Source organism: Mesocricetus auratus, unplaced genomic scaffold (genome assembly GCF_017639785.1).
Source record: "Mesocricetus auratus isolate SY011 unplaced genomic scaffold, BCM_Maur_2.0 Super-Scaffold_4256, whole genome shotgun sequence".
NCBI classification, from domain to species: Eukaryota; Metazoa; Chordata; class Mammalia; order Rodentia; family Cricetidae; genus Mesocricetus; species Mesocricetus auratus.
Window position 1 is genome coordinate 55,887,005 of NW_024429182.1, and position 12,320 is coordinate 55,899,324.

General features: G+C 50.0%; 1 protein-coding gene across 1 annotated transcript in view; it reads right to left on the reverse strand.

The window, feature by feature from the left end:
- Shank2 (SH3 and multiple ankyrin repeat domains 2) overlaps window positions 1-12,320 on the reverse strand; it is a 433,677-nt gene that overhangs the window by 233,402 nt on the left and 187,955 nt on the right. The window contains 2 exon segments of the mRNA XM_021227358.2: window positions 1,770-1,883; window positions 6,441-6,610. Of these exon segments, the coding sequence (XP_021083017.2) occupies window positions 1,770-1,883; window positions 6,441-6,610 (284 nt within the window).

The window sequence follows — 12,320 nt, forward strand, 5'->3', positions numbered from 1 at the left end:
TACCTACCATAGGATGAGTATCAGTCTGACAGACTCTCCTGTCTGTGGGGGCACTGCCAGTGGGACCCAAAGAAGCTGTAATCTCTCCCAAGGTTAGTATTCAGGAAGGACAGGGTGATCTTCACCTTCCAACCTACTCTAAGACACTGTTCTCCACAAGATGAAGAAAATAGGACGACCCAATGACCCCTCTTGTAACCCCTAGGATTGCCCTGTTTAGATGTGGCTCAGCCAGAATTTCCAATGAAAAGCAGAGGCTTGGGTGACTCCACTAGCTCTGAGGATAAGTATGGGAGGGGAGGGAGAGATGTCCCCACTCCAAACAGCAAGGCTTGAAGAGATTGTCAGTGAAGACAAGGTCATAGATGGGGCAGGACAGCCTGCTTTTCAGGGGGAAGCTGGGGCCAGACCAGATCAGCTGATATCTGGCAATTAGTGTTCTCATGGCCTCATCTAGCAAAACCTGCTCCTGTCACCCACTAGCTGACTGCTGATCTGCCGCCCCGTACTACACCACTTCCAGCCTTGTCTTTCAAGGTCTGGCTGGATGGGCTGGGGATGTAGCTCAGTGGATAGAGAGCTTGCTTAGCATGCATGAAGCCGAGTTCCATTTCCTCATTCCCAGCACCATATGGACCAGGTAATACATACCTAGTGTCCTAGCACATGGGAAGAGGAGACAGAAGGATTAGGAGTTCAAGGTCATCCTTGTCTATATGGGGCATTAGAGGTCAGCCTGGGATACGTGAGATTATCTTAACAACAAAAACATAAACAAACAAACAAAAGAACCTGGCATAGGCTCGGTATTAGATAATACATAATACAACCAGCAATTGCACCTGAGTAGCCCCACAGAGGGAGGCTCGGGAACACACAGACCTTACTGTCTCAAGGCCAAGTTCTCAGAGAAGAGCTTTCTGAGTGACCAACAGACTCTCCAAAGCCAGGCAGGCTCGGCGGAGTCCAGTGGCAGGAGGTGCTTCACACAGCACGTGTTCCACACCCTTCCTGTCCCCGGAAACCTAACCAGGACCCAGGTACTCCCTGTGGAGCATGAGACAGGGAACTTCAAAATACATTGTGAAGGGCACATCTGAGCCAAGTTCAGTAGCCATAGGATCTACACAGCCAGTATCTGCAGGGGACATGTGGCTGCTTTGCAGGGAGCACTGTCAACCCAGGAGTTCACACAGAAGGAATCAGATTTTATAGGTGACCACAGATCACCAAGGAGTCCTTCTGTCCAAGACATCTCATGTAAGTTTCACTGGCATCATAATCAAAGCAACCCTTTTCCACCAGAAGGCTTTTCAGCCAGGGCGGGTTTGAGGGACAACTCTAATGCATGGTGCCAGGACAGCTTTAGCTGTGAGCACTGTGTATCCCCTGGAGAGGGTCTGGAGAGTTCTGCCTATCAGTGGGAAGCGACCCTGTGCTCTAATACCCAATCTGGAAGCAGAAGAAAAAGACCTTCACTCAACTCCAGAGTCTCCTGAGGGTGACAAGGACATACACTCCAAGTTCATACTCCCTGTTTGCACCAGACATACAAAGGGCTACCCTTTAACAGAACCTGTACAAAGGTTTGTCAAGTGATTCTGGTTTAGATGGAGCCCATTGGAACGGAACCAGCCAAGCCATTTGCAAAGAGAAACCCTGGGTTTGAAACATGGCCTTCCACAGAATGGCCACCGCCCATGGCCCTTGCCACACACTCCAGCTGAGCAGTCTCCACGATTCGTCCCAGCCCTGTGAGGCCGCCTTACCTGCCTGGCTGTCCCGGGGTTTGCACTGCACCTCCTCCACACACTCAGCTGGGAACCACCCGATATGGCCACGGGCACTGCCTTCCCAGAAGCCACCCTCGCCGATGCTCAGAACTAGAGGTAACAGAAAGGAGAAAGGCATCAGTAATGGGGACTGAAGGCACTAAGCAATGGGACATGACAACAGGTAGAGGGAGTGAGGGCTTGCACTGCCAGCAGCTTGGCAGATGAGGCCAAGTAGCCTTCAGAGAATATAGTGCCAAGGGTGGGGCAGCCCCAGTCATGGATATCTCCCACCTGGTGGGTGATGGAGAGAGCGAAGCCCTAGAGAGCCTTTTTCCATTTCATTTTCTTCTTCTTCTTCTTTGTGTGTGTGTGTGTGTGTGTGTGTGTGTGTGTGTGTGTGTGTGCATACCTGTGTATACATACATCTGTGCACCAGGTGCCGAGGCAGGGTCCCGAGGATCCCACAGTACCCTCTAGCCCCATTAGAATAAAGATTTCAGTTATGAAGGCAAATCTGGAATGACCTGTTCAAAACATATGCGTGTTGTCTGAACACAGCTATGTAGAAGAACTTGCTATCCTGTCCATATATCTTAATCTGCCTTGAAACCATTTGAGACGCAGGGCCCTATCATGGAGGAAAAAGAGGTCGCAGCACAACTATATCCTCCCCATTATTCTGACCTCAAATGGCAGATAAAGATCTGCCAAGTCTGTGAATTTAAAAGGCACAGAACAGCTAACTCTGGCTTTGTAAATTCTTGTCCAGTAATCTGAGGAAATGACCCAAATAAAAGAGACAAGCCACTTCCATGCTGACTGATACCATCATATTTGCTTGAAACAATTTCCTCAAAGTGTGAACTCACAGATGTAACCTCTGCCTTCCACACAGCTCAGCCAGAGGAGAGTGGGCTCAGCCTCTTGGCTCTGAACTTGAGAAGGTCATCTTGGGATATGGCCCTGGGGGGAGGGGCTGGGTTGTACAGTGAGGCCCATGAAGACACCCCCATGAGCGATCCTCAGAGCTTCTGATGACCTAAAGCTCCCAGCAAGGAGTGGGATGCTAGGGTGGGGCTGGCATCCTCTTCTGCCATGCCACACCTCACCTGTGCCCCGTGTGGGACAGCATGTTCAATCACTGTGTGTCTCGGTTTCTTCACCTGTTAGAGAGGAATACTGTCTAGCTCACAGTGCCACTGAGTCAACAGAGGCATGCTCATGCCATCCCTGCTTGTGGGTATCCTGCCACACTGCCAGCTGTGGGAGAACCCCACGTTTAGCTGTGCAGTTGATTCCCTCAAGCACACAGTCTGGGTGTGTCACCAGGACAAGGCCCACAGGAAAAGCAAAAGGCTTGTGAGTACAGGCAGGTGTGTACAGAGGCACCATCTGGTACTTTAGGATTTATCAGTTCTGGCTCTGGGGCATTTTAGTGACATGGGGAACAAGAAAACAACAGGATGCCAGGAGAGCCAGGTAAGATACATCTATGTGGGAGTAGACATGTTCATGTAAAAGTGTGTCTGTGAGGGAGTGTCTTATGGAAGTGGGTGTGCCTGTGTCAACCACCCTGACCCCCTGGACAGCTGGTGCTGCCACCTTGAGGCTGCCTGCCCAGGACCAGCAGTGGCTGTATCCAGCTGGCTCCCAGTACTTCCCAGGCGATGATGAACAAGCTGGGGAAGTGCCAAGGACCTGTTTACTCCAAGCATTTGCCAAACACTGCCATGCCTGGCAATGGCTCCAGCTGCTTTGTGCCTGAGAGGAAGGCAGTGAGGGGCACAGTCTGGGGAGGGCAGGCTTGCTGGACAGACGTGATGGAAGGTCTCCAAAACCTGGGCTTTGTGGGCCTCTGTGCCTCTGGCCTGCCTCTGCCAGCTCCACATATGTGGTCTAAGAGCCATACAAGCAGAGGAGCTAGTGACACTACCAACTCCGATGGAAGCCTCCCTACTACATCCCTACAATGCTCTTCTGCAATCTGTAAAGTCAGGTGTGTCTTGAGAGGCCACAGTTCTGATGTGAACAGCAACTATCCAGAGCTATGGTTTTCTATGCACCTGCTATGTCGATAGGGTTAGAAACGAACTCTGGTCCAGGGAGGGTCATACTATAAGGGCAAGTGTGTGTGTGTGTGTGTGTGTGTGTGTGTGTGTGTGTGTGTGTGTGTGTGTTATATGTTCATGTAGATTGCACACATGCATGTATAAGTGTGCCTGGTTGTGTGGCTAACATTAGGTGTCTTCATTCACCATCCTTCAGTACCTTTTGAGATAAGGTCTTTCATGAAACCCAGGGCCCACCGATTCTATTAGATTGGCTGACCAGGGGCACCAGGATCTACCTGTCTCTGTTCCTCAAGACCTGGGATTTCAAGCACATGCTGCTGTACCTGGCTTTTTACATGGGAACTGGGGACCTGAACTCAAGTCTTCCTTCTTGCTCAGCAAACACTTTATAGCTGGAGCCCCAGCCCTAGCAACAATGTTATAAGCACCACTTATGGTGGACCTGAGTAAATTCCATAGATGAAGTTGTCAAAGAGGCACCTGCCCAGCTGCCAGCACACCGCACTTGCAAAGTCTGCGTCCCATTAGATCCCGTGTGTGAGTCTGACACACCATGCACCTGTTGTAAGATCAGCCTATATTACCCACTTGTACAGGAAGAGGGCCTGGCCCATGGTGTTGAAATTTAGACCCCTATCTCATGCAGTTTTAATTCTTTCATTAAACTACATTTGCACAGTCTAGGGACCGTTTGGGCATGGTGAACAAGGATTCCATTAGACCCCAGTGTAAGGAACAGTTTCCAGAGCCTACTAATGTAAGCAGGAGGGGCTAGCCCTTGTGCAAAGGCACTCGGGCTCTAGGGGAATGCTCCTCTACTTCAGGAGCAGGAAGGGCGTTTTACAAGAGTCCCTATCCTCCGGTCTCTATACTGGGCAGAGCACAGACCCCATAGCAAGGCCAGCAGTGGAGGGGAATGTAGAGAAAAGATCATGGCATGAAAGAGGGAAGGACCAGAAAATTGGAACTGGAACCACAGACCTTAAAGACAGTGGGGATAGTCCATGCCACAGGGAAGGGCTGATGTCCAGAACACAAATGTAAGTTACTGGGTACATGAATGAGGAGAACAAAGCATGTCCTTGAGGGAGAAGATAAATGCGAATGGATGGAGTATAAACCTCCAGCATGTGCTTGCTGGTGGAATGGTCACACTGGGATCTTTAATGCGGTGAGTACTCCACGCCACAATGTTGGTGTTGTAAGACAGCACATGTATCCAATGAGTAGAAACAAACCCCAGCAGAGTCCTAAGGCGGCGCCGCAATGAGAAAGAAGCAATTTAAAGCACACGCTCAGAAAGTGCGGAAGGCATCATTTTTGAAATTATGAACCTCACAGGAGGAGCGAGATGGGGAAAGGGGGTTTTGGAGGAAAGAGTAAGTGAACTTGAAGGAAAAGTGAACAGGGCACTAGGGACTTGTTAGAGGCAGAGGCACAGAGGCACCGAAGCCGGGATAGGAAAGGATGTGGTACGCAGCTTCCAGAACCTCACAGTAACCCCAGCTGAGTGCACAGATGAAAGAATTTATGTAGCATTTGCTGTGGGCCGCACAGTGATCAGGTGGGGAGGGCAGGGTCAGAAGGCACCTGCACCTCTATTTCACCTTGAGTCCAGTGCTGGGCCTGGGCCTGCTGAGCACATGAGGTGCCCTTCTTGCTCCACCTCTGAGTTTATCTTCCACTATGTGGCTCCTGCAGTCCCCCTGCAGCCCCCCCGCAGCCTCCCCTGCAGCCCCCTTGCAGTGCCCCCTGCAGTCCTCCCGCAGTCCCCCCTACAGCTCCCCCTGCAGTCCCCCACTGCAGTCCTCCCTGCAGTCCCCCTGCAGTCCCCCCTGCAGTCCTTCCTGCAGTTCCCCCTGCAGTCCTCCCTGCAGTCCCCCCTGCAGTCCTCCCTGCAGTCCCCCTGCAGTCCTCCCTGCAGTCCTCCCTGCAGTCCCCCACTGCAGTCCCCCTGCAGTCCCCCCTGCAGTCCCCCCTGTAGTCCTCCCTGCAGTCCCCCCTGCAGTCCCCCACTGCAGTCCCCACCTGCCTCTTCTCCAGTTCCCTCTGCGACCTTCAGCCACAGGCTTTGGACTCACTACCCACCTCCTCTCTCCACCGTCTATCATTATACATGTGTTCCTGCCTCACAGATTCCCTTCACCTGTACAGGAGTAATCACTATACCCCCAGGAACCCAGGGACAATGTTGAACTTCACAGCTATTCACAAAAGTCCTCAGAATTCTGTCTGGAGAATTCCTTTCACCTGGCTGATTTCCTCTGCTCATCAAACCTACACCATGGGCTGCCCCAACCCACTTTCTCATGGCGTTTTCTGCCTGGAAAGAATCTTGACCCACCATACCCCAGTTTGGCTCTTGCCTGTACTTCCCACAATGGATCCAGGAATGTGTGGGCATCACTCATCCCTAAAGGAAGAGCACTGGGGACACTGAAAGGGACCAGTGAAAGTCACCGTGTCCTCCCAAGAGTCAGCATTTCCCATAGTAAGCCTTGCTGAACTGATACCTTGAATTCTGCCCTGACTTAAGTCTTTCATGGAGGCAGAGAGGCCCTGCCTTCCTCAGAAGCAGAAGACAAAGACTGACCTTTGACTCTGTCACCTCGGTGCAGGGGGATCTCGCCGTCGACTTGGGGTTGGTATGGCTTGATGGCGACGAAGAGTCTCCCGGGTACCGCACTATATAGCTTCCTCCTGGGCCCTGGGTACTCAAAGGTTGAGCGGGAGTCCTTGTTGGCACCAGGAGTGAAGGGTGACCTGAATTAGGTAACAGGGAATAAGAGAGAAGAAAGTCACACATTGTCAGCCATAGCCAATGCAGTCTATAAACACTGGGCTGAAAGTGGCTCTGCTGGTACATGGCAGCCAGTAGTAATCACATGTGTGGGTCAGGGGCAGTGTCTGTGCTGAAAAGATACTCAAGAGGAGCCAGTGGCTACACTGCTGGGCACCTCCCCAAGGAAGTAAAGCAGGGCCTCAAGGGACATTTGCACATAATGACCCTTGCAGCAGCACCCATAGCCCAGGCATCCACAGAGGGATGCTGGATGAACAGCACACAATCACCCATGAACTGGAACCTTGTTCAGTCAGAAAAAGGATGTTCTGACAGGTGCCACAACAGACATAAACCCTGTGGGCATTATGCTTGACATAGGCAGTCATACAAGACCATAAACTGTGTGATTCCGTCCCTATGTGGTCCCTATTATGAGATCCACAGAGATAGAAAAAATAAGATGTAGTGTCAATGGTTCACAGGGAAAGAGGTTCAGTTGGGAAGATGGAAGGTTCTGGAGACGCATGGATGGAGTGGTTTCAGGACACTTTGACCACTGGGCTGGGCACAGACAATGGAAAAAATAGGAAATCTCATGAATGTCTTATTACAATAATGAAAACAATTGAGATGCTGCCATCAGGGAAACCCTTGTCATGTTTTTTCCAGTCCACGGTGAGCATTGGTCACACTGGTAAGGACAAACATGGAATCTGCCACCAAAATTGCTTATTGAGCATGGGCATCCTTCTGGCCACTCCCAAGAGAACTTTCTTTACATTACCAGTTTTGTGCTGAATTCATGTTCCAGGCCAATTTTCCCCCAACAGCAAAAAGCCTTAATCTAGATCAGCAATGGGACATGTAGAGCGAAGGTTCTCACATGGAACAATCTGTGGAGTCTTCACCATGAGGCACAGAGGAATTTCAGTGGACTGTTGCATGCTGGTGACAAGTGCTCACCCATGTCCTAAACGGGGATAACCTCAAGGTAGCCTCCCTGTCACTTCTTTTCCCAGAATGGGAGGCTTTGGACACAAGCATGATCACATAAACAAACATGGGATGTCAGGACCATGTCCCAGAGCTTTCTGGCCAGGAAGGCAGCACCTTCACAATGTTGGGACCTTCCCCAAGAGGGAAATGAGTGGGCATTTAAAGCATAGGAGACAGTTCCAAAATGAGAATAGGCCTCCAAGTCCCCAGCTCTCGTCTCTGAACCTACAGATGCTGTGGCCTCTGAGCACATGGGAGTGGCCTCAAGCTTTGTGCAAGGAAAAGGAGTCACTCAACACAAGGACCGATGGAAAACATGCTTGCAGGGAATTTCTAGAAGCTGACAGAATGTTCTTTGATTCGTTAAGGTGAATTTCTGCCCTAGTTTCATTTCTGTTGCTGCGATAAAATGCTCTGACAAGAAAGCAATACGGGGGAAGAAGGGTTGATTTGCCTTACAATTCTAGGTCAAAGTCTATTACTGCAGGGAAGTCAAGACAGGAACTTCAAACAGCTAGTACGTCCCATCTAGTCAAGAGCTTAGAGAAATGAACACAGCTAGCTTTCTCCTCTCTTATTCAGCCCAGAACCACAAGCCTAGGGGATAGTGCCACCTGTGTCTTCCCACACCAATTAAGGCAGTTAGAAGAAATTCCTCACACTCATGCCTACCCACTCTGCCCTAGGCAATCCCTTACTGAGACTGTCTTCCCAGGTGTCGTTTGTACTATGTTGTCCATGTGTATAAAGTCCCTATGACTTGGGGTGCTCTTACAAAGCTGCAAAGGTGTGCTCTGTTATATTTCTTTCTACTTCTTACTTTATCTTGTCAGTAGAGAGATGTGTTACCCATCACATCATTGGCCCAAGGGTTCTTATTTTTCCAATTGGCATGAGCATGAGACCTAGCCACTGGACCCTGGTTGATGTCTTTGAGGGACTCTGTCTACAGACTTGAAATTGGAGCCATGGCATACTAAATTTAGCCACTCGTTTACAATGTTGGTGAAGGTGTATGGTGACTGAATGCATAGGGCCTGCCTGCCCCAAAGACTGGATCTGCTCTTCATCCATGTAAAGCAAAGAGGGAAAAAAGGCCATGCCTCTTAGCTTCTTATAGCATGGCTGAAGGGCCTGGAGACATACCTGGACTCTGTGGACATGGTGGAGGTGGAAGGCTGCATATAGCTGGGGTTCTCCCCAGCAATACACCTCCAGACATGCCCCAAGAGTTTTCTAAATCATAACCATGGCTGAAATCATTACAGAATTCTGGAGGCACGGATGCCTGAGTGGGCTATGTTACCACCAGGATGCCAAGTTAAGGTGGAGATAGAAGACAGGGCACGACCTTAGCATCACCTCGTTATATAGCCTCTCCTTGTCTTGTCAGCCACATCTTGGGGCTTCATGGATCCCTTCATCCATCTGTCTTCCTACATATCCATCCATCCATCCATCCATCCATCCACTACCAACATGTCCATTCGCCATCCATTGTCCATCCACCTACTTAGCCTTTGTCAACTACCTGTCCATCCACTCATCTACCTGCCTTATTGCATAGCCCAACACACACCCAACTTTCAGAAACATTGCCTGAAGCCCAGCTGACCCCCATTATCAGATACTGGGCACGTCAGTGAATCTCTTAAAGCCTCAGGTCCCCATCATGAGTGATCATGAGAGAAAATTGATAGGAATCCATTTCACATAGTGCTGTAGCACTGCAAAGCAGGTAACATAATGTTGGGGTGTTCTAGCAAATTCAAGCCACTGCCTGAATGTTATTCCACACATAGAAGTCAATGTAAACATGGTCCTGTCTCTCTGTTTTCAGGTTCAATCTACAGATAGCTAGCTCTGAGTCATCAGTCTGGAGGCCTGAGAAGTCTCCATGAACAGGGCTAGGAGGGGTCATTGATCATAGACCATGGTACAACCCACTCCAAGGCTCAGTGGTAATGCGTGGTCTCATGTGGGTGGATGTTGAAGCATCTTTATAATCCCTACTATCTTGAACTTCATGACGTCCCCTGAAGGCAACAGGTAGAAGTATTAACCCCATTTCACAGAGAGTAGAGAGGTTCCAAGAATAATGACCTCACATGGAAGTCAGAGCAACTCTCACATCCTGATGCGCTATCCTGCAGTGTAGTAAAAGACACAAAAGACTGTACACTAAGGGAAGGTGTTTTATGAATGGTGCCTTCCTGCCCATGGGTCATGCTCTCCTTATGGCAGCCTTGAGCAACAATAGAGCCCCCTCCATATGCCCAGGTAAGGAGTAGTCTCAGATGAGCTAGGACACACACAGTGTGAATGGTTCAGCACTTTCCCAGCCCTGGCATCTGTGTTTCCCTCATGTTCTGGCCAAGAGCAGCCAGATGGATTACCAGCCGACTTGTTTTAGTCTGAGGGTTAGATTGCTGGAGATTCAGCACCAGAAAGTCAATGTTCTGTTCTGGGGGTAACTGGGAAGGGTAAATTGGGCCATTTCCCAGCTACCCTGTATGAACAGGAACTTCCCACACACTGAGTTCTCTCCATTCATTCACTCCTCCATCAGTCACTCATTCATTTATTTATAACTTCCCAGGTGGTCCCTCACAGGGCAGCACATATATCTGAGCACAGAAGACAGGAGAGGCGACAAAGGGTGAACTGGAGTGTACTTCAGCCAGGTATGTTTCTGCTAAGACCAGACTGATGACCAAAGTCAAGGTTTGAGTGTACACACCCTGTCTAAGCTAGGGTAAGAGTCAGGCAGTGCAACTGAGACCACAGAAGGTGTTTGAAGAGCACAAGGCAAGTCAGAGACTAGGGCATCATGGCTGTGGCAGTAGGGTGGGCCTGGAGTAGTCCATGAATGTGGGACATTCTATAAGGAGACACTGTGTTTGCTCTTGGGAAGACAGGAGGCAGGGCTGGCGTGCAGAGTCAAAGAATTCCAGATACGTCCAGGAAAAGTCACTTGGCAGAGGCCTGCTGAAATCAGCATCTCCCTGAGAGAGAGCTGGGATAATGGAGGTTGTGAGAGCTGCTAGCTGAAATCAGCATCTCCCTGAGAGAGAGCTGGGATAATGGAGGTTGTGAGAGCTGCTAGCTGGGGCTTGAGCATAGCAGATGGCATATCCAGCATATAGGGGCTTGAGCGCTGGCTGTGGGCCAGTTGCATTACCCATCATTGATATGCCTACAGACCCGATACATGCCGTCCTGTTCTTTTCTGGCCACTTAGAACTTAAGAGGAAGAAACCCACCAAACCGGTAAGTCTATGAGGCTTATCCCAGGCACCTTAGTTCAACCTGCATCCAGCTGCCCATCACTAGGAGCTATTACAGGGATAAGGACTTGCTATCGTTCAATAGGCCCGTTACACAGGCTCAAAGAGATTGTTTCAGGAGGGGCTAGGATACAGGTGGGACAATAAGTCTTCAGTGGGCAGACCCACTGTATCTTTGAGAGTGAATAGAGTGAGGGGCCCACCCAACTCACAGGTAGGAAGTGGGGTACCAGTACTGCATTGACCATAGAGGAGTACCTCTTTTTACAGACAGCCAATAAGCCTTTAATGACTCTAGTTGGGTAGGAGAGGGTTCTGCCTGCATATAAGGCCAGGTCCACCCCAATTCTAGAGCCCTCCACTCTGTGATAATGGCTGCTCTGAGTAAGGCTCCTTCCCCATGTTTTCCAATTCTCTGCTGAACTTATGGGGTCTCATGCCTTCTTGACACCCACTCATTTTCTATCAGATGGCTCCAATCCTTCAGAGAGTAGCCTTAGCTCTCCCCAGGTCTTAATCTAAACTTGAGTGAAGCAACCTGTTTCCCTTCCATGCAAGGTGGAATTCACACATTCACCTGCACACAGGGAGTGCCAGGTGCAGAGGGCTGTAACTCCTGCACCCAGGCAGCTGTGGCCTGCCAGAGGAGCCACAGACTACTGCACTCTGCAGAATGCACAAGGAGAAGGGGTGTCTGGATCCAGATTCCACAAGCCAGGATGCAGCTGCTCCTATGGAAAGCATCCATCACTTGGCCCCACCAACCATAAACCTGGCAGTCTTAACCACACTGTTACTGATGGTGTCAGAGTGACATGCTACCACCCATTAGGTGTAGGTGACAAGAAGGTAGCCAGGGAGATCTAGACTCCATATTAAAATTCTCTCTCTCTCTCTCTCTCTCTCTCTCTCTCTCTCTCTCTCTCTCTCTCTCTCTCTCTCTCTCTCTCTCTCCCTCACTCCTTTTCCTCCTCCCTCCCTCTTTTGCTCCTCCTCCTCCCATTTCTGTTAACACAGCCCAGAGATGAGGATGGAAGCCAGGGGACGGAGCCTTTTCGCTCTTTGCTGAGGTAATCATGTCTCTGCTCCATTGAGGGCAGAGTTGAGTATGTAGTTCCCTATGCTCCTATGGATCCAGAGGGAGAATATATGGGTAGAAACAGGTCAGAGCCACAGGGCAATCCAATTGTCACCTTCACACCCATGTCTGATCAGATGGGACGGACAGGCAAAGTGATTATTCCAGAATCTTCTAGAGCTTACAGGAGAAATACTAGACTGTCCTGTGCACTCTGAAGTCCATGGAATATCTAGAATGTTTTATGGTCTCTGAGCGTCTTGCTTTGCAATGTGAGATCCTCGTCTCAAGAGGTATCATTCCCTGATGCCTACTGAAGAACTGGTG